The 24,573-nt window shown below is 38.3% G+C and overlaps 1 protein-coding gene across 2 annotated transcripts in view; it reads left to right on the top strand.

The window, feature by feature from the left end:
- Positions 1-24,573, top strand: part of TRPM7 (transient receptor potential cation channel subfamily M member 7) — a 73,602-nt gene that overhangs the window by 18,925 nt on the left and 30,104 nt on the right. For both annotated transcript variants that reach the window (XM_080980219.1, XM_080980218.1), the window contains exons 2-14: positions 8,080-8,159; positions 9,735-9,773; positions 10,702-10,900; positions 11,685-11,898; positions 13,082-13,206; positions 14,739-14,910; positions 17,671-17,845; positions 18,094-18,217; positions 19,461-19,533; positions 20,914-21,014; positions 21,706-21,840; positions 23,374-23,427; positions 23,964-24,104. In XM_080980219.1, the coding sequence (XP_080836345.1) occupies positions 8,080-8,159; positions 9,735-9,773; positions 10,702-10,900; positions 11,685-11,898; positions 13,082-13,206; positions 14,739-14,910; positions 17,671-17,845; positions 18,094-18,217; positions 19,461-19,533; positions 20,914-21,014; positions 21,706-21,840; positions 23,374-23,427; positions 23,964-24,104 (1,632 nt within the window). The remainder of the gene's footprint in view (positions 1-8,079; positions 8,160-9,734; positions 9,774-10,701; positions 10,901-11,684; positions 11,899-13,081; positions 13,207-14,738; positions 14,911-17,670; positions 17,846-18,093; positions 18,218-19,460; positions 19,534-20,913; positions 21,015-21,705; positions 21,841-23,373; positions 23,428-23,963; positions 24,105-24,573) is intronic.

Genomic DNA, 24,573 nt, shown 5'->3' with positions numbered 1-24,573 from the left:
TTTCTATATTACAATATACAAGGTGGTTTACAAGTTGAAGAAAGAACAAAAGATACAGCCAAGATCACACACCTTAGAACCTTGGGATCCAATACAAAAAAGTTGTAATAAAAACATAACTTTAAAATAAACAACTTATATAGAGTATAATATATCCATTAGAATATGATAGTACACAATAAAATTAGCCCAAAATATAACTCAAAATAATTAAACAGAAATGGACTCTTAACAAACAAACAAAAATAAATAATTACTAAACTATTATCAATAAAAATAACATCAGGTCACAGTGCATAAAATTCCACAGTGCATACAAAAACATGTAAAAGGTTCAAATTGAGGGTGTGGGAGGCGAGGCTCTTTTGCCCTTCACTGCTCTTCATAATACCCAAGGTCTGTGGTAGAAAGTAAGCAAGACCCATATTTTATTTACCAGACTGATTGAATGAAGGGGTGCTGATTCACTAGCGGCCAAAAAGATTGTGAAAATCTTTAGGAAAAGTTGTATTTCTGAGGTTTGAGGGCTCATAACATCAGCCTTTTTAAGAATAAGACCATAAAAAACAATATAATTAGAAAGACAATGTAATGCAGAATAATGCAACAAATGGTGTTGAATTATCGTTATTCTATCAAATGTTACTTCCAAATAAAAGGAGTTCTACACAGAAAACCATGATAACTTTCCACCATTTCTGTTAGTACTTGGTGTGGAGTTAGTTCATGTTTTATTTCATGGAAATTAAAAGAAAGAAAGAAAAGAATTCCAGAAAAATGTGGTAAGGCATCAGATGCAAGCAGTATTAATAAAGATATGGGACTCTTTAGGAATTAAGAATACTATACAAATATGGTATATTATATACTAATCAGCAGTTTGTTTGTAAATGAAAGGATGCATTATAAAGCCTAATATATAAATTATTTTGTACAGCTGGTAGAAAAAAGAAGCGCAAGTTAACAGTGGAGACATTGTGTCTAGTAATTCAATTAGTATTTATTCTCATGTGTCTGACAGCAATTCAAGTAACTAAAGAAGCATAGTTATTAACTCCGATTTTTTATTCAGTGAAAACAAGTACAGAATAGTAGCCCTAGGAATGTCCTTGAGCCTGACATATTTAAGCTCAAAGTCCAACTTTGTTATGGACTCAATAGTAATATGTTTTGCTTATATGTTGTGTCATATTTTTCTCATCCAATTTCCATTCATAAAATGAAAAAAATATAAAGTCCTGCACAGAGGAGTTGTGGTTAAGAGGAGTCTTTCCCTCCGCCCCCATTGTTGGTTCTTTATGGTAGGGTGAGGGAGAACATACATCAGGCATAGGCAAACTCGGCCCTCCAGATGTTTTGGGACTACAACTCCCATCATCCCTAGCTAACAGGACCAGTGGCCAGGGGTGATGGGAATTGTAGTCTCAAAACATCTGGAGGGCCGAGTTTGCCCATGCCTGACATACATACATACTAATAAAAATAGGAATTCCCTTGTTTGAACAGTGAGGGAGAAGTACACCCATTTCCAATCTGGCCAGACATAGATGTGAGGGGTGAGAAGAATATCCAAACAGGTCCTTGTGTGTAAATAAAAAGCTTACTGTCAGGATGGAATGCTTAATTGATACTGTATCAGTTTTGGATTATTAATTCATTGTGTACTTTTAGCTAGCTCTTTATGGGTAATGGTTCTGGGGTAAACTTGCCAGACCTGCTGTTTCAGCTAACCACAGGAAATAATGGGACGGGCCAATGAAAATTTTCAGGGGGGGGTATAGTTATAAAAATAAACTTATTATTGTCAATTTTGTGAAAAAAGTTTAACTGACATTCCCCCTGCCTCTTATTGTGCTTCGGAACGTCTTAGATCTTACTGTTTGGAGAAGAGCTTTAAATATAGCATGCTGCATGAGCTGGCTAGCTAGTCCTTCTTTGTCCTGTTTAAGACTTAGTAATTATAGAAATAGGTAACTTTAAAATTGCAATGAGCAAGGGAGTGAGACGTCTGTTGGGGTTTGTTGGAGTCTAAATGTTTAAACAATTCTAGGAAAAAATATAACATGCCTTTATCCTTCCATCATTTTTTGTATTACAAAATGGTCCTGTTTTCAAAACAGCTTCAATCTTCAATACTCCTTCTAAAGGTGTCCATTTTAGTTTTCGTTTTTAAATAAAACTGGGATTTTCTTAGGAAACATACTTCTAAAAACGTAAGTTATTTATGGGAAGCTTGTACATGCAATTTTTCATAAGATAACCTCTCAGATAAGATCTCCTGCATTAAGGAGTATCTCAAAAAGAGAAGTAGATTTTATATTAGAGAGTTCTTTTGCAGCTGAATTTGAATTATGAAGCAGCATTCATTCATTCATTCATTCATTCCTTTTGCCATTGCAGAATAGGAGTTTAGAAGTAGTGATTTGAATTCAGAAATGGAGGTGCATAAATGAAGGAAATATCCACTTGCACCAAGACTGGTATCTCAAAAGTTTGCCAATTCCTAATCCTTGCTGTAGCAGACACCACCATATGTTATGCTGTTCTATATGGTCCCAGCCCCAAACCTTTCTATGTTGCTTTTTGGGGAGGATGCACAATGAGGTAGAAAAACTCCATTCTGTGAGCAGAACTCTTCTCATGACCATTGGGACCCAAGCCAATAAGGCATAAGCTTAGTTCACATATAATTCTAAGCCAAACCTTAGCTTTATGGTTAGCTAGGCTTAATGTGGATTGGAGTTCCCTATTAACCACAAAGCTGGTTCCAGAACTCTGGTTAAAAGCAGTTCATGTGCCCTGACATAACCAAGTCAGTTGCTACAGTAGTTTTTACACTGATATATGATACATACATTCTATTTTCAGAAGAATAGCTTTCTGGAGAAAGGTGCACTTTGAATCAGGAGCACAACACACCGGGAGAAATATGCCTGATAAACATAATGCATTCTTGAGGCATCCTCATAGGTGTTTTAGGTGTGCCTTTTTATATATTATTCAGATCTAGTGGAGAACAAAAGTAACTTGCAATCAGTGTTGTAAATTTATGTATGGACAGGAAAGCTGGCGGACTAATTTGTATGTGTGAACTTGGTGTGCTATAATGTCTACCCCAGGTGCACAATTTCTAAAATGAGATTCATTGGCTGGAAGTGATGATAGGAAGATAAGGAGAGCTATGCTTGGAATTTTGGCCTTCCAGCTATTGCTCTTGTAATGTGAGGTGTTACAGTCAACTAGGCATGGGTCACAGCTTAGTCCCATGATCACCATGTGCTTGGTTAATAAAAGTATTTCTTTCAAGTGAGCAATTTATTATAAATAGTGGAAATTTGTGGATTTATAGTAAACGCTTAGTAACACTCTGTTGTAGAGATCTGTATATCACGATAACTTTTGTAGTTTGTTTTAAAACACTGCAGGCAGAGCTGTTACATATTGTCATGCCATAGTAAGCTTTAAATTAAGAAAATTAACAAAAGATTGTGTCACACTTGCGTTGCAGTGCTTTGTATTTTAAATTTCTGTTTTAGATGTACTTACTGGTTGGGTTTGGGATATATGTTTTTTGGCTATAGTACGGGACGCGGGTGGTGCTGTGAGTTAAACCACAGAGCCTAGGACTTGCCGATCAGAAGGTCGGCTGTTCGAATCCCCATGACAGGGTGAGCTCCCGTTGCTCGGTCCCTGCTTCTGCCAACCTAGCAATTCAAAAGACCGTCAAAGTGCAAGTAGATAAATAGGGACCGCTCCAGTGGGAAGGTAAACGGCGTTTCCGTGCGCTGCGCTGGTTCACTAGAAGTGGCTTAGTCATGCTGGCCACATGACCCGGAAGCTGTATGCCGGCTCCCTCAGCCAATAAAGCGAGATGAGCATCGCAACCCCAGAGTCGGTCATGACTGGACCTAATGGTCAGGGGTCCCTTTACCTTTACCTTTACACATAGGAAAAAAGTTAAAACATAATTTTTATGTGCATATCATATTTATGTGTGTGCTTTCCCTCCAATAAATGAGTAAATAGCTTTAATATACTGGGAATATTTTCTAGCATGTTTGGGATCTGTACATTCACATCATATTTTTTAAGGTGCAAGTTGGTGTGGAACTGGAGTAATTTACTGTTGTGTGTCTGAAATACAGTATATGATTTAGAGTCAGCTGCAAAGTGTCTGCTCAGTCAGTCTCTTTATGCAAGCCCACTTTTAATCCCACAATGCACCCCTAAACCCTTTTCCCTCTGGGTTTCTGAACAACGACCTCTGAGGTCACAATCCTGTTAATTGGCACCAGAAACCAGGGGTGTGTGGGGAGAAATTGGAAGGAGCTGTTGCATTCAGAGGAACTGGTGAATACAGATGTTGTACTACAGTGCCTTGTAGATTCTGGATTGCAGGGTCAAGGAAACCTAAATTCACATAAACATGATATTCCCTCAGTGAACTCACAGTCTCCTCCCCATTGGGAGGAGAAGTATTGGGAAGGCAGTATCAGCTTGAGGCCTGATCCTGTCTTGTCATGTGTAAAGGTTTGGGTGGGGCTCTGTGTGGATGGAAATTAGTGCCTCACCCCTGCTTTGAATCCGTGGTGAGAAAAGGAAGTCCAGATAGTGTTTTGTTTCTTTTGCAATACTTTGGGCCCTTGTTTTCCTGCAATCACAGCTTCTATTCATGGGTTCAGGGGAGTAATAAGTTCTCTTTTGCACTTGATGAAGGGTAGTATGGGGATCAGTAATGCTGGCCACAGTCTTCAATGGCACTTACCAAGTAAGTACATCAAAGATTTACTTACTCAGTGGGATTTATTTCTGCATAAACATAATAGGATTTCACTGACTGCAGGAGGAGAGAGAAACTACTTTGCCCAGTGATGCCCTTTTGGGTCTTTCTCTTAAGCATAATCTGGCTACTGGAAACCTCTTGCAGTTACTTCTGCTTCTGTTACTGAATTGCCCACTGTTTCGCTACATGTAGTCATTGCTGCTCTTCTAACACACAAAAGCAGTGTGCCATCACACAACAGTGCTTAAAATGTGCCACTCAAATTAGGTGGACTTTGTTACAGAAAGTGGAAAGGGCAATAGTCTTATGGGAATAGCTTCACCTAAATGCTTCTGGATCAAACATCTACTCAGAGTGCACGATTCAATTATTGTCCTACAGCATGGGTGGGCTCTAGCTGGCTAGCCAGCCATGACAAATCTTCAGTTGCTGTTCTTGGCAGCCACTTTATAGACTCATTAAGTGTCTACCATGATTCATGAATAGTGAATATTTTGGAATGGTTGTACAGTTGTACCTCGGGTTAAGTACTTAATTCGTTCCGGAGGTCCGTACTTAACCTGAAACTGTTCTTAACCTGAAGCACCAATTTTAGCTAATGGGGCCTCCTGCTGCTGCCGCGCCGCTGGAGCACGATTTCTGTTCTCATCCTGAAGCAAAGTTCTTAACCTGAAGCACTATTTCTGGGTTGGCAGAGTCTGTAACCTGAAGCGTATGTAACCCGAGGTACCACTGTATATTAAATATTCAAACACGGATCACCAGAACATAGTACTTTGGTTAAATATGGCAGAATGTGCATATTAATTTTGATTGATTCTGAAGAATCCCATTTTCTCTTACAGAAGGCTTTTAAATTTCTAAAAGTTTTGGAGGAGAATAGAATACTTGCTTAGAGGGAAAACACCTGAAAACATTCACTTTATTCAAATGTGATAATAGGATGGTACCTGTAATGCTATGTTGAATTATTTTAAGGGCTGATCTCATCCGGCACTTTAGCAGCATATAACCTGTCATCTGCAAAACCTTAAATTAAAGTGAACTGAGCGGTATAAGATTGCTTCTCAAAGGAGACTGCTAGTAGTTGTTCACCATGAATTTCTGCAAAGAAAAAATAAGATGGACCTTGTATCTTGAGCAGGTAATTTTTTAAAAAAATCGCTAACTGGTTTTTAAAATTTTAACATTTAAGCTTAATATAGTTTAAACAAATAAGGTGCCTTTACATAGAACAAAATAATAATAATAAGGGATGCAGTTTTACAGTTTTATAGATCTTTGTTAGCTTAGTTTGAAATATCAGAAATTATGCTCAGTATTTAAATCTACTATTCTAAATAATTTTCTTGAGGAAAATTAACTACTGTAATTGTTTTAAGGACTAATCTTCAATTGCTGATCTACCAGATGTTCTCTACTATTGTATTACATTACCTCTTACTTTAAATGAATTGAAGGCACTGAAGTCCATTTAATGCTTATACTTTTGTTTGCCGTCTTCGAATGCTTGAAGTCAGCAGGCATGTATCTATAAACATAGTTTGAAAAGTCTTTCTTACCATTAACACTATGGTATATACTTGTTACTTGTCTTGTATTACCTAATTAACAATATCTTGCTTTGAAAGTTTGGCAGAAGAGAAAGGGACCTATCCAAAGCATAGATCAAAAAGAAAAGCATAAATATGAAGAATAAGGTTCTTGAATAAAACTGCAGTGTTACTGGCTTGAAACCAGTTGTAGCATTACTTGGGTCCAAAAACATCTCATGGAAGACTTGTTTTACATCTTGTGTTGGAGTATGGAGGGGCATGAAACTAAATCCACAGGTTTTTTTTGCATGTGCAAGAACTTATAGAAGCAGAATAATGAGAACTGTTCTAGAGCTTGCTTATGATAATATTGGACGAACTCTTAGAATTGATTTGGTTGTACAGCTGTTCATTATATACTCCTCAGCGCAAGACTTTCAGGTCAGCTTTTATCTACCCTGATGGAAAGTTGATAAATTCAGTGATGCAGATTATTATTATTATTTATTTTAAATTGCAGTTCTAAACTTAGAGTAAGCTCAGGAGATTTTATATGTGGTTGGCATCCACATGTTTCTCTGTTCAAGGATTGGTGGCAACTCTAAAATAGATATTTATGGACCTTATTCTTTGATAGATATTCCAAAAACTATTTTTTCGCATGGTCATAGCAGCTAAATAGTGTGTGTTTGTTGTCCTTTTGTTTATTCCAACTCATAAACAGCTTAATCAAAACTATTTGTTTATACATTTTATGGGGGTGTTGTCTAGAGTTAATGCTGTAATCCTGTACTCACTCACATAGGATATTGAAAGAGATTAATGGAAGATGCATTTCATAGAGGATTTGAAAGCAAATAAGTTCTTTCTTTCTTTAGACAAATGTATAAATGTGGAATGATTTTGAAGTGTTGTCCTTAGCAACTTTAGCACTAGGTTCTTCACAGTATACCAGTGGGATGTGTACTGCCCTTTTATGTTTGTTGTCCTAATATTCATATTATGTATTATCACTGAAAAGATTTAGTCTGAAAATTCAAAATGAATAATATTTTCAAGAATACTTACTAAATATTTGTTGGAAAGCTGTGCAATTGCACTTTTCCTTTCTGAAGTAAAGCTTAGCCATTTATGTATATTATAAATCCTTTGCTTGCAGGCAGTGTCCCAAACAATTCAGTAGACTTCTTCCAAAATAAAAAATCACACCAGCTTCCTCATGAAAGCACTCACACCTGGAGGTTCAGTTACTTTATTACTAGACTGGGAGAATCTTTGATAAACTCATATCTCAGTTCTTTGCCTCTCCTCTACAATGAGATTGTCCTTTTATCGTATTTTTCATGGAGGAGTCCCTTATATCTCACAGCTGTAGTTGTAAAGTTGGTGAGTTCTGTAATCAAAGCAAGCAGAGCTCTCCTCTCACACTTCTTATGAATAAACCCGGCTTCAAAACCTTATAGCAATATAACTCTATAAGAGAGCAATGAGTTAATTAACATTTTGACTGTACAGGTATTGCCATAAAAAACATGAAAAGGTGGTTTGATGGGGCTTGATTTCTGTTATCCCAAAGACAGGCCTGCATAATGGATAGAATCTATGTATGTTTGAAAATATATTGGATGGGGGAAAGGGAGTCAGGGAGGCGTTGTTTACTGTTAAACATGGATGGTAGATCCCATGAGAAATAGCTCTCTGCAGTACTGTATAATATCTGACATTGTTTTTGCATGATCCTGAAAATCGCTTGTTTTACAGTCCCAGAAATCTTGGATAGAAAATACTTTCAACAAACGGGAATGTGTCTACATTATACCAAGTTCAAAGGATCCTCACAGGTAAACTAAAAACGATGGAAGCAGAAGGTTTAACTTTGAAGTATAAATTATGTGCTGTGACCATAAGGACCGTGCTCAGAAAATGAATGTTCTACTCTCTTTTCTCCAGTGCAGCCCTCTGTACCTGCCTCAAGTTTCTCCTGAGGAATTGGTGAAATCTTGAGCAGAGGAATCTGCAGATAATTTTTGGGAGGTGTAAGGGACTGCAGTGGAAAGAGGACTGGAGGACTTGACCTTCAGTTTGTTCTGAATTCAGTACAAATTCTGAGTAAAAGTAAAATTTAGCTTTTAAAGTTTTGTTATAATTGAACAGGAGATAGCTAACATTTGTTTTTGATTGTGAAATATGTTGAAATATATATTTTGCATTCTTTGAAGCCAAAGGACCCTGCACAAGTTTTGCTTTGATCAAACTGAAACACATGAAAAATTTGTTGATATCAAGAACATAAACCGGGGAGCTGTTTTGTTTTTTTTAATTGATATACAAATATAACAAAACTAAGAAAACAACAATAACAATATTTCCGACCCACCCTTGTTAATTTGGGACATTTCCCAAATAACAAACCATTTTGTTTTGTTCATTTGTAGCACATATCCCATCTGGCATGATTATGCTCAGTTGTCTGCTGCCTCACATATATTTTACTGCTGTGGCTGATCTCTGTGTTAAGCAGACCTGGGGTTAAACATAATTTTTTCAAAAATGCATTTCAACACAGTGCAATTTGATGTATCTTCTGAAAGTTCCATTGATATTTTTAACACTGAGCACTGGATTGCAGCTTCAAACAACTGGAATCTAGTTATTCTTTTCCCAGGGTTTATAATTATCTCTGGGCATTCTTAGTGGCAGCAGTCCCTTCCAAGGGAAATCAGGCTGTCCCTCTCTTTACCTGCATTTTGGAAATGCATAAATACTTTTTTGAAAAACAAAACAAAACAGGCTTTTGGCTAATAGTTTTATGAAGATTTTATGCTGTTGTTTGTAACTTTTCTGCAATAAGTTATTGTGCTGCTTTAAATTGTGGTTTATTCACTTACATTATTGTGAGCTGCCCTGAGCTCCCTTTGGGGAAGAAGGGCAGGTTATAAATTAAAAATAATGAATAATTATAACTAAAAAAGGTATTAAACATATTTTAGAAATTATTTTTAATTTTTTCATATCTGTCAAAAGATCTAAAGTATTGAGGGATTTGTCCCAACAGTGAATTTCTGTAGACAGTAAAATCTTGCACTTTATTATATGTGCATCATATATGTATTCCGTTCTGTGTAACATTACAATGATATATCTTGCGTACAACTATGAGCAGTCATTTTTCTATTATTCTCTAGACCACCTTCGTGCAAACAAAATTGCCCTCATAAACAGTTACAGTGCTTTCTTCTTAAGAGGCATATCCCAGAATACATGATAGGACAGGAAATAATTTGTGGTGTGAATTTCAGAAAGTACTGTAATGACAAATATATTAAGAATAATCTCGGTCATATTTAGTCATAAATTGGATTTAATAAAAAATACAAGAAAAAATCTAACTTACTTTATTGTATTCTTAATCATAGATGCCTTCCAGGATGTCAGATTTGTCAGCAACTTGTCAGGTATGATTATGTAAGATGAAGCAATTATGTATCTCTTTTGAAATACTGTTTTAATTATTTGACTTAAGTAAAACATCAGAAAGCTGATGGTTCTGTAATTTTTTTAGAAATGACGGGAAGCAAAATACAAGTAAAAATGTAAAGAAGATTTAATTAAAACATGGAAGGATATGGGTAGACAAGGGAAACTGGATATAGGTAGGCCTTTCACCAGTGCTGGTAGTGAAAGGTATGTTGACCCTTAGTCATGGCATTCTAGTTCTTGGGTGTTTTATATTTTCTACATTACTATTATAAGTCATCCTATATACCTTTGCTCTGACTTTTCTTATGTGAACTGCTTATCAGATAATGTCAAAGCCTTCCAGCAACTAAGAAACACACACAAAAATATGACCAAACATTAAGTTTCCCCATTCTGCCCCTCTCCCCCTGAAACAGAAGATTAATGTATAAGATTTGCCACAAGCCTATGTGCAAAGTCAGTGGGTGCCAGTAATCAGAGTCTTCTTTTGAATAGCGTATTTTGATAAAATTGTCCACATCAAATGTGCTGTTCAAGGCATGCACACTTTTTGTCAGTTTTTCAGATAAGACATTTGTCCATACGTTCTGTTACTGTTTCCATTGTGTGAAAACATGTGAAAAGTGATGAGTTCCTTGTAAAGTAAATTGAGTTGATCTTCTATTTTTCTATGCTCTGGCAATATTTAAAGGATTTAAAGACAACTGGTTCAGAAATTTTGCCAGAATCGTGCAAATCAGCCTGGATAGTTGCTTAAAAAACAACAACAAAGTGCACAAAACTATTAATAGGTATTTTCATCCTAAATTGATGCATATCCAGTACTGTGAGAATGGACAACAGATTATGCATTTACCTCTTGTGTGTTTCCCCAATTCTGCAAATTGTGATGATTATCTGCAGGTGCTGTTGTGGTCGCTTGGTCCGCCAACATGCTTGCTTTACTGCCAGCCTTGCCATGAAATATTCAGATGTGAAACTGGGTGAAAATTTTAATCAGGAGGTAGAAGAGTGGTCTGTAGAAAAACATACTGAGCAGAGTTCCACAGATGCTTATGGTATCATAAACTTTCAAGGAGGCTCTCATTCGTATCGAGCTAAGGTCAGTATCAAATGTTCCATATATTGCTTAATGGTAGAGTGGAATAATATTGAAATGAATTTACAAGTGAATATGAAAACATTTATCTAAACATGAAGGTAGTACCATGTAAAGAGATGAGTGAAGTCAAGGTTCCATATGACTTATTTGCACTTTACATTTTAAATTTATGTTTGTGTCCCCCACCCCAAATTGAAGTAATTACTACATTCTATTATTGTTATTGTTATTATTAATATTATTATTACAATTTTCACACCGCCTTTCATCCAAACACAAAAATACATAACATAATTTTTAAATTAATAAGTTACAGAAAACAAGTTACAGATAGATTATTGAGGTTGCAAAGTTGTTATATTGGTCACATCTTTTAAAACACAATAAAAAGAGAACATTTGAGCTACCTGTGCTATACTGCTTGATTATTTTTTATGGGAAGATCAAACCAATTAACACACAAATAGCTTATGTTAATTGGAGTTAAATAATATTGACTAAGACACAAAATATTAACAAAGAGGCTATGGAATCACCCTTTTGACAAAATGTTCAATGCTTTTGCAGTGTTTACAAATAAAATAAATCGTGTTGTGATTAGGTTTTTAAATATCATTATTGTGGCATATTCAGAATCCTCTGGCAGTTCTCTAATTCCCATTAGAAATTTTCATGCATTTGGAATGACCTGTGAAATGCCTATTTACCCTTGCATAAGTATGGCTATAATTTCCTGATTGCATTATTAAAAAAAGGTTAACCCTTCCCAACTCTTTTTTGTTAGTATGTGCGGCTGTCATATGACACCAGACCTGAAGCCATCCTACAGCTTATGCTTAAAGAATGGCAGATGGAACTGCCCAAGCTTGTTGTTTCTGTTCATGGAGGGATGCAAAAATTTGAGCTTCATCCACGCATCAAACAATTGCTTGGTAAAGGCCTTATTAAAGCTGCAGTGACAACAGGAGCCTGGATTATAACTGGAGGAGTGAATACAGGTGAAATCTTGACTCTAAATATACTTTCCACTTCACATGCACTTGAGACACCTGGATATCATCTCCGTATGACTATTTTGATGTCAAATTGGCATCAGTATGATTGCAGTCTGCACGGCCATGGGAACAGCAGGCTTGGAATCATCAGGTGTCATGTTGGAAATGCCATACATCCACATTGCCAAGAAACTACCCCATATTTTCTACCAACTAAAGTAGAGCTGCTTATGCTACAGATTCACACAGAATGAAACTACTGAAGGTGGTACCCATAATTGGCTTGGAAACTTGTGCTCCAGCTCAAAAATGTAGGAGCTGAGAAGGTGCCCTTCATGACGATCTGATTGATAATTGAATTTTGGATAAGCAAGCTATGATGTGACATTGGAACTGTTTCATAAGACATGTCTTGTTTCAATCCTGCAAGCTTTTGAACTCGGGCATTGTTGAGGGTGTAAAATGCTTACTTTAAGAGTGTGGGTTATAGAAGCACTTGCACACATTGACAGATACGCATTTTAGGCTCGGTTTCTTTTGGAGAGCCCATTCATGTCACCAGGATTTGTTTGTAATTAGGAAGGCTCAAAACTTAACTTTAGCGTTTACACATTTTTACAAGTCTTTCTATAATACAGTAAGGTAAAGGGACCCCTGACCATTAGGTCCAGTTGTGGCCGACTCTGGGATTGCGGCACTCATCTTGCTTTATTGGCCGAGGGAGCCGGCATACAGCTTCCGGGTCATGTGGCCAGCATGACTAAGCCGCTTCTGGCGAACCAGAGCAGCGCACGGAAACGCCGTTTACCTTCCCGCCAGAGTGGTACCTATTTATCTACTTGCACTTTGATGTGCTTTCGAACTGCTAGGTTGGCAGGAGCAGGGACCAAGCAATGGAAGCTCACCCCGTTGGCGGGGATTCGAACCACTGACCTTCTGATCGGCAAGTCCTAGGCTCTTTGGTTTAACCCACAGCGCCACCGGCGTCCCTATAATACAATAAACATTGGTCTTAAATGTATTTCAGTGCTAGTGTTATAGCATTACTTTGCCTTCTAAATTGAGCAAAGTGGTTTTTGTTTTTTTGCTAAAGCATGATGTGAACTGAGCCATTGGGTTCTGTAGATATTTGCCACCAGTAGAACATACGTTTAGTAACACTACAATATTCTTTAATCCTGAACAGGAGTTGCAAAGCACGTTGGTGATGCCCTCAAGGAACATGCCTCTCGATCATCTCGAAAGATTTGCACTATTGGAATAGCTCCTTGGGGAGTAATTGAAAACAGAAATGACCTCGTTGGGAGAGATGTAAGTTTGCCCATTTATTATTGTTGTGCTCTCAACTGTTTATGAAAAGAAGAAAATTCCTAAGTACATTAAGGCTTTGAAGAGAATTATTCAATTCATGAAGTAAGGTTGTGATGTGAATAGGAAACTCTTTTTGTGAAATGGATGTCACTTAGCCATCCCAGAACCATGTACACGCAGGTCCCGCTTTGTGAACACATGTTATGTGAAAACTCAACTACCTAAACATGAGGAAATTGTGCCCAAACCTAGCTATATAACTGTACAAACGTATACAAACAGTTGGGTGTGTTCTGAAAGAATCTCAGTGAAATTAAAATAACAGCTTTAAAGAAACTCATTTAGTCCTCTTGTTTGTTTTTTGCTGGTTGGGGACACCTATTTTGGGTGCCATGTTCCCTGTTCCCTGTCTCCTCAGTTCAGTTCCAGCTGCATCTCCCTGCCAGCCACGCCATCTCTTCCCTTCCCTTCTCAGAGCCTCCCCTTAAACTTGTCTTCAGAGAAGCTTCTTGTGAGGGAGCAGCACCATTCAGCATCATATCTCAATGCTTAACAGCTGTTAAGTGGAAGGATCGGATCCTGCATGGTGCTCCTTCACGAGCAGCTTCCCTTGTGTGCAGAGAACTGTGATCTCCCCGTCAGCCATACCAGCTCTCTGCCTCACCTCTTAAGTTTTTCTGCCTGTGCCTTCCTACCCTGGTGTAGTTCTTACTGTGCTGCTGCTTCATGAGCAGCTTATATGCACACAAGTTAAGGGGAAGATCTGGTCCTACACACTGTGAGGCAGGGAAAAAAGAAAAGAAAAGAAAGGAGAAGGGGAGAGCTGGGGTGTGGGGTGGCGAAAATGCTGGGCTGAGGAAAGGAGCCAGAATGACTGTACACAACCAGCAAAAAACAAGAAGATGACTAAATGACTTTCTTTAAAGCTGTTACTGTATTTTATTTTTGCTGAGATCATTAAGGAAAGTAATTCTCTCAGAGGTGAGGGGGCGGTTATGAGCCATGGATTTTTTTGTCATTTCTTCTTGGTCAGGAAAACACTGGGGTTTTCCTTTTAGGAACAATTGAAATCAGTGGTTTGCTATGTGAATGCTCACCTAATGAACCAATTCTGGGGAGCAGATTGTGTTTGCAAAATGGGACCTGCATACATAGGCATGTCAGAATCAATCCAGTCTACTTAAAAACAACCCTGTCTGGAAACTTTGAAAACCTCAGTCTTTCAATGAGATATTTTAGAGTAAAAACCATCCTAGCAATGATCTTTGGTTGCTTTTTCCTTGCCGTGTGCTTACCTCATTGTGATTTTAAAGAATAAAGAATCTCAATTATGAATAAGATTAATGTGTTGATACTTCCTGGTATTACAACTTGCTTTATATGGGAATGAAGCAGAAATCTGCAGCTGATGGATAAACAGATCGTTGGCAATTGGCAAATGAAAAGGGAATTTTGAAGCCTGCTACATTTTTTGGGGGGGGGAATCAGGTTTATATCCATGCGAAGGTCTTTTTGTTTTGTTTTATGTTTAGGTTGTTGCTCCATATCAAACCCTGCTGAATCCTTTGAGCAAACTTAACGTCTTGAATAATCTTCATTCCCATTTCATACTGGTGGATGATGGAACAGTTGGAAAATATGGAGCAGAAGTGAAACTACGAAGAGAACTGGAAAAAACAATTAACCTGCAAAGGATCCATGCACGTATGTGTGGACCATGATTAACTAATTATGTGGTGTTGGCCCTTTTTGTTCTATATGCAGTGTGGGGGTTGGAACTTAAGCTTGTAAAAAGTTGTCTTGACTTGCATTATTTAGGAAGGGAGCTGGGATTGCAGGTTTCACTGCTTCCCCATATAGAAATTTAACTGCCGCTAGAAAAATAGCAAGTCAAGGAGTGCTGATTTTCTCTTTACCGGGGCTTGGATTATTAAGGATAATTGAAAGATGCACTCTCCACCCTGCCACTAGAAGTAGTACCTTCCAGGAAAAGCTTTACTACTTCATTTGATTCTCCTGGATGCATTTTTTTATTATTATGATTGACTTCCCATCATTCTGCATTGCCACTATCATGGTAGTTTAATGAAATCTAGAGTAATCCCAATATAACCAATGGTTAAAAACCAGTTAAAAACAGTAGAATAATGTAAGCATATAGTAGTAAGAAAATAATTTCAACCAATGTTTAGACTTGGGTAAATAAAAATATATATTTGCCTAGTGCTGAAAAAGGCATAATAGCACCAGATGGGACTCCTGAGAAGAATTCAGGAATTGGGGGTAAACATTGAAGGGGAGTAGGTGATCTTTTAGAAATCTGAGTTTTAAGATAAGATATGTTCCCTCTGGCTTGTTCTGGTCAGTGGTCTGTCAGTGGTATTTTTGGCCAGTAGATTTTTTTCAGAAATTCTCAAGAGGCAGGTCCCTGAACAATATGTTTCAGTAGTCTTAAGCTGGATATGACTCGGAAATGCATAATTGCTTAGGCCCAGGGGTAGGGAAATCTGTGACCTTCCAGATCCCATCAGCCCCAGTCAGCAAGGCCAATGGTCAAGACTGGTGGCAGTTTAGTCCAGCAACATCTGGAGAGCCACAGGTTCTCAATCTGTCTTTGCCCAAGAGGAGTCACAGCTGGTTGTCCAGCCTTAACTATTGAAAGGGGCTTCATGCCACAGATGCCATCAACATCGAGAGATGGGGCCAGATGTAACAATACCCACAGGCTGTGAGTCTGATCCTTTAGGGTGCAGTCTTGTCAGGAATACCGCCCCCCCCCATCCAATGCATCACACACCAATATCTCTGCTTAAACTGTATTTCATTCCTTTTGAGATTGAATTCTCTAATCGGTTTCAGACATAATAAAGGTGCACAGCAAATAATAAGTGTGAGTGATTTGCACTTCTAGTCTTACTTGCACTCTATAACAACAGAAATTCTTCTCTCTTTGGGGGCAAAAGTTATTGTGAGCATGCAACCCTTAGATCTGTGTGTGAATAACATAAGGAATCCCTGACCTTTTTGTACTAATCTGTGTTGCGTCAGTCACAGATTAGCTGTTAAGTATCATTTGTACAAGCTGGCTTCTGGGGAATATAGTACATCTACTCCCAAAATGTTTTTAAAACCAATGATCCTGTTTTGACTAGGAGTTGGTAAAGAGAAGCTTTGTAGTGCTTCCGTATTCTGTATTTGTTGTAACTATGGGCTACATTTTTACTGTGTACAGTTATTATGTGTTTACAGTTTCTCTTCCATTTGTGTTTATGCTGACACAGTTGGCTGCAGTTTAATTAGGCCTTTGAAATGTGTAAACCACACTTTAGCCCTTGTGTATGATTAACAGTATTAAAATGTGTGCTACTCAGCCTCTTAAGTTGTTTGTGCAATAGAAGGAATAAGGTGAGTCTAATATTATGTAAGAGGGACGTGGGTGGCGCTGTGGGTTAAACCACAGAGCCTAGGACTTGCCGATCAAGAAGGTTGGTGGTTCAAATCCCCACAACGGGGTGAGCTCCCGTTGCTCAGTCCCTGCTCCTGCCAACCTAGCAGTTCGAAAGCACGTCAGAGTGCAAGTAGATAACTAGGTACCGCTCTGGCGGGAAGGTAAACGTCGTTTCCGTGCACTGCTCTGGTTCTCCAGAAGCGGCTTGGTCATGCTGGCCACATGACCCGGAAGCTGTATGCTGGCTCCCTCGGCCAATAAAGCGAGATGACTGGACCTAATGGTCAGGGGTCCCTTTACCTTTTTAATATTATATTATAAATTTTGAGCAGTATTTATGCTTAGCGCTGCTGAGGAAGATTAGTTTTTGGTGAAGATTTGTATGCATAGTTAAAATGCATTGCCCTTGAACTGCAGAGAATGATTTTTGTGTGTATTTTGTATTCACATTTTTAGTTCCCCAAAAGACCTTTCCAATTCCTTTACTTTGGTAGGGCTGCCAGACCTGAAGCATTTAGTTTCTGCAGTGTGACTGTGTGTGCCTTCAAACCATCACCCTAGGCAGATGCTGAACAAATGTTTGATAAAGTCTGGTCAAATGTTCGATGAGTTCTTGGACTCATGGAGAGTTGCTGAATAAGATTTTCACGTGAACGGAGTGAGGAGCTTCAGTGCTTTGTATAGTCCATTGACCCTTCCCATGACGAGTAGAAAAACTGTGCAATACAGTCAAAACCATGAAATAAATTGTATAAAATAACAAATCCTGCAATCTTGCTTAATTTATACAGACTGCATAATTGAGCTTTTCGTTGCAGGGCTTAGCTTAGCATTTTTAAAGAATAACACTTCGGTTCTAGATATACAAAGCCCTGTGAGTAGCTCCAGTTCTTTATAAACATTTTTTGAGTATAAGTCATTCTTTCCGAGTTGAGTTTTAATGAACTGTGCTGTGCTTATTCTGAAAAAGACATAATGAAAAAAGAACTGCATTTTTTTTTACCTCTTTTGTCTAGGAATTGGCCAGGGTGTCCCTGTGGTTGCACTCATATTTGAAGGTGGCCCCAATGTTATCCTCACAGTTTTGGAATACCTTCAGGAAAACCCACCTGTGCCAGTGGTGGTTTGTGAGGGGACTGGCAGAGCTGCAGACATCCTAGCTTATGTATATAAACAAACAGAAGAGGGAGGGTAAGTATAGGAAGCTGCCTTCTGCTGAGTCAGAACATTGGTCCATGTAGCCCAGTATTGTCTTCTCAAAGTAGCATCTGTCCAAGGTTTTTTCTCCGCCCCCCTCTTGCTACTTGAGATCTTTTCAACTGGAGTTGCTGGGGATTAAACCTGAAACCTTGCCCTCTAACTCCTGAGTCACACCCCCTCCCCTTGATGGGAAGAATACACATGGTTGCGTGTTTCAATTGATTCTTGTTTCATCTCAGGAATATTCCTGATGGAGCAGAACCTGAAGTCATTTCAACCATCAAAAAGACATTTAATTTTGGTCAGAGCGAGGCAGTTCATTTGTTCCAGACCTTACTGGAGTGCATGAAAAAAAGAGAACTTGTGAGTAAATCTCTGCATACTATACCACGACAATAGGGTTGTGTAGTAACACTCTTTAGTATTGTACTTTTCTAAATAAATGTTTGATTAATCACACTAGCTATGAAAAATTAAAATAGACCAGCCTTCCCCCATTCCTCCACACCTTCCTCCAGAGTCTACCATCCTAGGGCCAAGCCCCAAGGGAGCAATGACAATAACTTAGTTGGATGCAACCCCACAAGTTGATGCTATGTTTGAGCTGAGCCTTGTTTCTTTCTAAAAAATATGTTTACGCTTTCCTTTTTTCCATAGGGTTTATATTTGTTTTTTGACTTTCAGTCAAGATCCAAAGATCTGTGTTGTACCTGCAGATCTTGAATAAGTGTATTATCAAAACCAATGAAGGTTTTCAAAAACCAAACATAATGCCAGTCCATTGTGTGATGATAACATATTGTGAACCCTGGAGTAGGTTTCGGCTTTCAGACTCCCTACTTGTCTCATGTGTTACAATTCCCTCTCTTCTTGGTTTATGACAAGCTGTCATTTGCTGATACATCTGAATTAGCAAATTAAATTTTGTGATTGCTGTGCAATTGCTATTTGATTCTGTGATTCTGATTTCTAGCACTGGCTTGCAAGGCAAACACAAACCATGTCCTGTGATTCATTTGAAACAGCAAAGTATCGTGTTTTCTTGTTTCAAACAAAGAAAGGATGGAGGGAATTGTTATATAAAAAATCAGACCTAACTGCAGACTCATGCATATAAAGCTTTGGTTATATTTGAACCACTCCACTGCAAGATGAACACCGCAACCCATAGATGTCTTTGACTGGACTTAACCATCCAGGGGTCATTTACCTTATCTTTACCTTAAATGCTTGTCAATGTGTGTAAATTTTAATTATATTGATGCGTTGTAAGGCACATGGCATTAACTTTTCTTTTAACTGGAATTTGCTAAGCTTTAAGTGGTGGTCTTGAATTACATGTGTAATAGTACTATATTAGTAGTACTATTCTGCAGTTGATAACTGTAGAATAGTACTACTGGTTAATAACTGCAGTTAATTATTCTGCAGTTTCCTTATATGGTTTTAGAATTCTGTATATACAACAGCAGATTATTTTAATGCATTTTCTTTAGTTTTGTTATGGTTTATGGCTAGACAAATGAACTGTTACAAATCAACCATATGTAAAGGAACTATTATGAGATTGAAAACTCCCCCCCTCCCAATATAATTTTCAAAACAGATCACTGTGTTCCATATTGGATCTGATGAGCATCAAGATATTGATGTTGCAATCCTTACAGCGCTGCTAAAAGGTGAGTTTTTGACCTTAAAAACATCTCATAATTAAGCATGCACTGATTGTTTTTGGGGTGGGGACGATGGGCTTTCTGATTGGACTGATGGGAGTTGTAGTCACTCAGCATCCTTGGAGCACCAGGTTGCCTACCACTGGTTTGCATAGTGTCGTCTCATCCTACATAGCCATTCAATATAGCTTTGTGATAACTTCATAAAACTCTTCCAAAGTGAGTGCACTGCTTTCTGGATCTGAATAGGCAAACAATTTCTCTCCTTTTCACGGTACCATCCAAAATATTACTGGGGACATTGTTGTGGTTATTTTATTATTATTATTCATTTATTATTATTATTTATTTGATTTATATACCACCATTTATCAGAAGATCTCAGGGCGGTGTGCAACATAAAGAACATGTTTTAATGAAGCATAATAATAGAAACACAATACAAACCATAATAATAGACAGCATGATCAGTCCTGCCTCACACACACATTTAACAGGCCGTAGATTATTTAATAGCTGAAGGAATGTTTTTGCCTGGCACCTAAAGACATGTAATGATGGTTGCCGGTGAGCCTCTCTGGGGAGAGTATTCCACAGATGGGAAGCCACCACAGAAAAGGCCTGTTCTTGTCTTGCCACCCTCTGAATCTCTCGGGAAGAGGAGGACATAGAGAAAGGCCTTGGTTGACAAGCAGGGCCCAGGTCAAGTAGCATGGTGAAAGGTGGTTCTTAAGTATTGAGGTCCTGAGCGATTTAAGGCTTTATGGGTCAACACCAGCACTTTGAATTGGGCCCAGAAACTGACTGGCAGCCATTACAGTTGGGCCAGGATCAGTGTGTTATGCCCAAAACATCTTGTTCTGGTGAGCAGTCTGGCCACGGAATTTTGCACCACCTGAAGTTTCCAAACTGTCTTCAGAGGCAGCCTCATGTATTACTCATTGCAGTAATCCAACCTAGTGGTTACCAGAGCTTTGGCCAGAGAAGTTAGACTGTCCCTGTTCAGATAGAGGCATATCTGGCCACCAGCCAAAGTTGACAGAAGGTACTCCACGCCACCGGGTGTTACTTCCTTCTCCTTAAGAGGGAGTGTAACTCCTTCAAGAACAGGCAGTCTCCCCTCCATCCAGTCTAGGGAACTACCCACTAACAATTGACATAAGCTTTCACAAATTCTGCCCTTTCCAGCTCAGCTTTAGTAATAAGCCACAATCTGTAGCACTCTAAAAGAGGGCATATCTTTTTTCCAGCAGATATGTTCTATTTTACCATGAATTGTATAGGCTATGCATTATTTCCCTAGCATAAGGTAAGGCATGAAATCAGCTGAAAATAAGAATTTTATGGTGAACAGGTTTGAATCTGTTTTCTGTGTTTGTTTTCTAGGCACAAATGCTTCTGCGTTTGACCAGCTGGTCCTTACACTTGCGTGGGACAGAGTTGACATTGCCAAAAATCATGTTTTTGTTTATGGACAGCAGTGGCTGGTATGTAGACATGGTTGTTCATAGCGGTGACTTATTAATAAGATGTTGAATTATTGTTAAGGAATCGTCTGTCAAAACCATAATGCTCTGGTGTAGACAGCAAGCTTCCTGATCACCTAATCATACAGTCTCAGACACTCTTTGCCTTTCCCTCTCCTGTGCAAATTGCCCCCTTTCCCTGTTTGGAGCAAATTATATTTTGCAGACAACTGTACTTAGTGCGAAGATGAGTACTAAGAGCATAATGTGAACCAGCAAGGTGCTCAACAATCACGTTGCAAGGTGATTGAGCAGGTGTGGTTGCCATGCAACTTCAGACACTCTTGGAAATCACTAGTAATTTAGGCCCATTTCAATCTGGTTTCTGATCTGAAGATCGTTGGGGAGAAGAACAAGGAAGTGCAACCCTGTTAGCTTTTCTGGATTTCTCTGTGCTGTTTGTTATGATTAATAGTGGTATCCATTTAAACTAAGTGTCTGTGGTGGGGATCATGAGCATTTCACTGCAGATACAACTTTCAGACTTCAGTTGGCACAAAATAAAGTTCCTTGATGCAGAATTCAATCTCTTAAGAGGTGCCCAGATGCATAAGGAACAAAACAACTTTCCAAAATATATAGTAGACTTTGGCATACTAGTTTTTTCAATTCTCATATTATTTCAATTTAAGGATTGTCTTTATTTCTTCAGGTTGGGTCTTTGGAACAAGCTATGTTAGATGCCCTTGTGATGGATAGAGTTGCCTTTGTGAAACTTCTTATTGAAAATGGAGTGAGCATGCACAAATTCCTTACAATTCCCAGACTGGAAGAACTTTACAACACTGTAAGTGGATGTTTATTCTTATTTTTATTATTGTTATTAATTACACCTATTAGTTACTTTTTTGCCATGTCAACAGAGTGATTTGCTGTATTTTAAAAGCAAGAAACCCCATATACATACATTAAAACCAACATTTAAAAAAAACTACAATGAAATATCCCATCTACATGAAAAGGCAATAGATAATTAAAAGCCAAGTGCCCAATTAAAAAGGAATTGGTTTTGCCTGGCACCTAAAGATATTTAATGATGGCACCAGATGAGCCTTTCTGGGAAGAGCATTCCGCAAGCAGGCAGCCACCTGTTTTCATGTTGCCACCCTCCAGATCTCCATGGAGAGGGCACACAAAGATGATGATCACAGGGTTCAGGTCGGTTCATATGTAGAATAAATTTAGCAACAACAATTCTCTTAAGATTCCCAAGTTGTATTTCTATTTCATTTATAATTTTCATATAAAAACATGCATTCAAAGTGAAATACTGTTTGAGATTGATTTGGGTAACAATTGAGGGAGGTGTTTAATGGAAGGTTGTCATTTTTATATCAGTAACGGTACAGAATTTTAGGTGTAAAGCATGAGCCTTCATTCTGATTGTGCAAGCTTTTGGAGCACGCATTGAAGAAAATAATATTATTATCCTGCATTCAAGAGCTGATCTCAACCAGCTTGTGATGATGGCATTGAATTTACCGGTGGAAATTGAAATGCTGATTGCATCTTTTGGATATAAATAAGTTTATAGGGAATTTTTAATTACGTCCGCCTCTTGATGCTGTTGAAGCGTATGCTGCTGTTGCTAATTTTGCTGTCTGGTCTTTGACCACAATAAAGATTTATTGAATGCATCTTTTGGAAGGGCCAAATAGTTGACACTTCTTTCACAAGGCTAAAAAGTGATAAAATCTAGCTCAAGAGAAATGAGTGTGTTTTGAAACAGCAGAGGACTGAGAAATTAGATTCAAGCGATGCTAGACAAATTAAGGAAGGGAGCCAGTACATGCAAACCCTCCTTATACTTTAGATGATTAGCCCCAAAATTATTGAGGAGAAAGGCTAGGAGGGAAATTACAGCTGCTACTGGAGCTTTGCTCTGCCAGTTACTACCTTATTTTGGGTTATGGATTAAACCCTTAGGGAAGGATGGACATCTCTTACTGATTCACAGGATTCTTCTAAGTGAAAAATACAAAAAAGCTGTTAATTATCAAAAGATCAGTTTTCATTTTCATGTTTGCAGGGAAGCATAGTCTTTATGCCTGGTGAAAGCTTTGGTTAGGTAGAGCTGTTCTAGAAGTATAGCAAATTAAACCGTTATAGTTCTTCTCTTGGTTTTTCTAAAGCAGCAGTCAAATTATTTAATCATGTAGAAGATAGTGCTTCTGTTTTAATTTAAAAAAATACTGAGTTTTGTAGAACCTGGATAATTGAAAAAACAACAACACAATTTTGCAATCTGTCATTCTACTACTTTGTTTTGTCACATGCCTCAGTGTATCTAAAAGTCTGCATTCTTCTCTTCTACATCAAGAAACAAGGCCCAACAAATCCAGCACTGCTTCATCTTGTTCGAGATGTCAAACAGGTAGGGCTCTTGTTAAAATACTTCAACATCTCTAGATGCACACAAACAAGAAACTACATTTTCATTCCCCTTCTCATATAATCATTTTACTAATAACATTTTAAGCACTTACTGTGGTGTGTCTAGTGGAGAACTTGCTTTCGGGTAATTTAAGAATTTTAGAACATCATTCACTAAAAAATGGGTGCACTTTGCTTCATGTTCAAATGGATGCTTGTTCGTAGCTACATATTGCTTCTTGTCCTTTCTGTGTTTGAAGGAAACTAAGGAGCTTGTGCACAGGAAGGAGGAAGGAAATGCATCTGGGCTGCTCCAGATACTCAAACCATAGTTTGGTGTTGCATCTAAATTGAGATGTGGCGTCACTTTGTTAGTCCATGTTGCCCAACTAGCAGTGACCTTGCATTATATGCCAAGGTGTCTTTCCCTGGGGAGTGCTTGGGGCTGAACACAGAACCACTTTTTGCAGAATGACATCATGTGATACAGAGATTGCAGCACGTATTAGTGCTAAGTTAATACTGTCTTGTCCTCAGGGAAACCTTCCTCCCGGATATAAACTCACTTTGATTGATGTGGGGCTTGTTGTGGAATATTTGATGGGAGGAACCTACAGATGCACCTACACGCGAAAACGCTTCAGAGTGATATACAACAGTCTCAGTGGCAGCAATCGGGTATATGGTTTCTTTTTTTCTTTTTGAAGTAATGCATAAAAGGTAGTATTTAACCTCTTTAAACAATTCAGTTAATGTAAAATAACAGCAGCTCATTTCTTAGAAGGGTGTTTCTCCTAAGATCTTTAGAGTGTTTTGTGTACTTGGAACTGTACCAATGTATGTATGTTTGCATCTGTCTCGAGACAATGGAGTACGCTGCCTGGGTGTACTAAACTGCATAGTAGTTGTCATGGATTGGTTAGACACAGGAATGGTGGTAGGAACCAGCTTGAGAACCACCAAGGGAAGAAGGCTCAGAATACAGGGAGTGGTGGTGGGATGACAATGAGTGGTCAGAGAGAGAAGACAGTGAAGAGGAGGTGTCGGAAGCTGAAGATGTAACAGGGCTTGGTGAGGTAGGAGAGTCTGTGAAACAGAGAATCAGGAATCAGAGGCTGAAGCTGAAGCAGATGAGTGGAAGAAGGGA

This window comes from Podarcis pityusensis (genome assembly GCF_964106645.2).
Source record: "Podarcis pityusensis genome assembly, chromosome: 14".
NCBI lineage: Eukaryota > Metazoa > Chordata > Lepidosauria > Squamata > Lacertidae > Podarcis > Podarcis pityusensis.
Note: the sequence above shows the minus strand (reverse complement) of the source record. Positions and strands in the feature narration are given on the sequence as shown.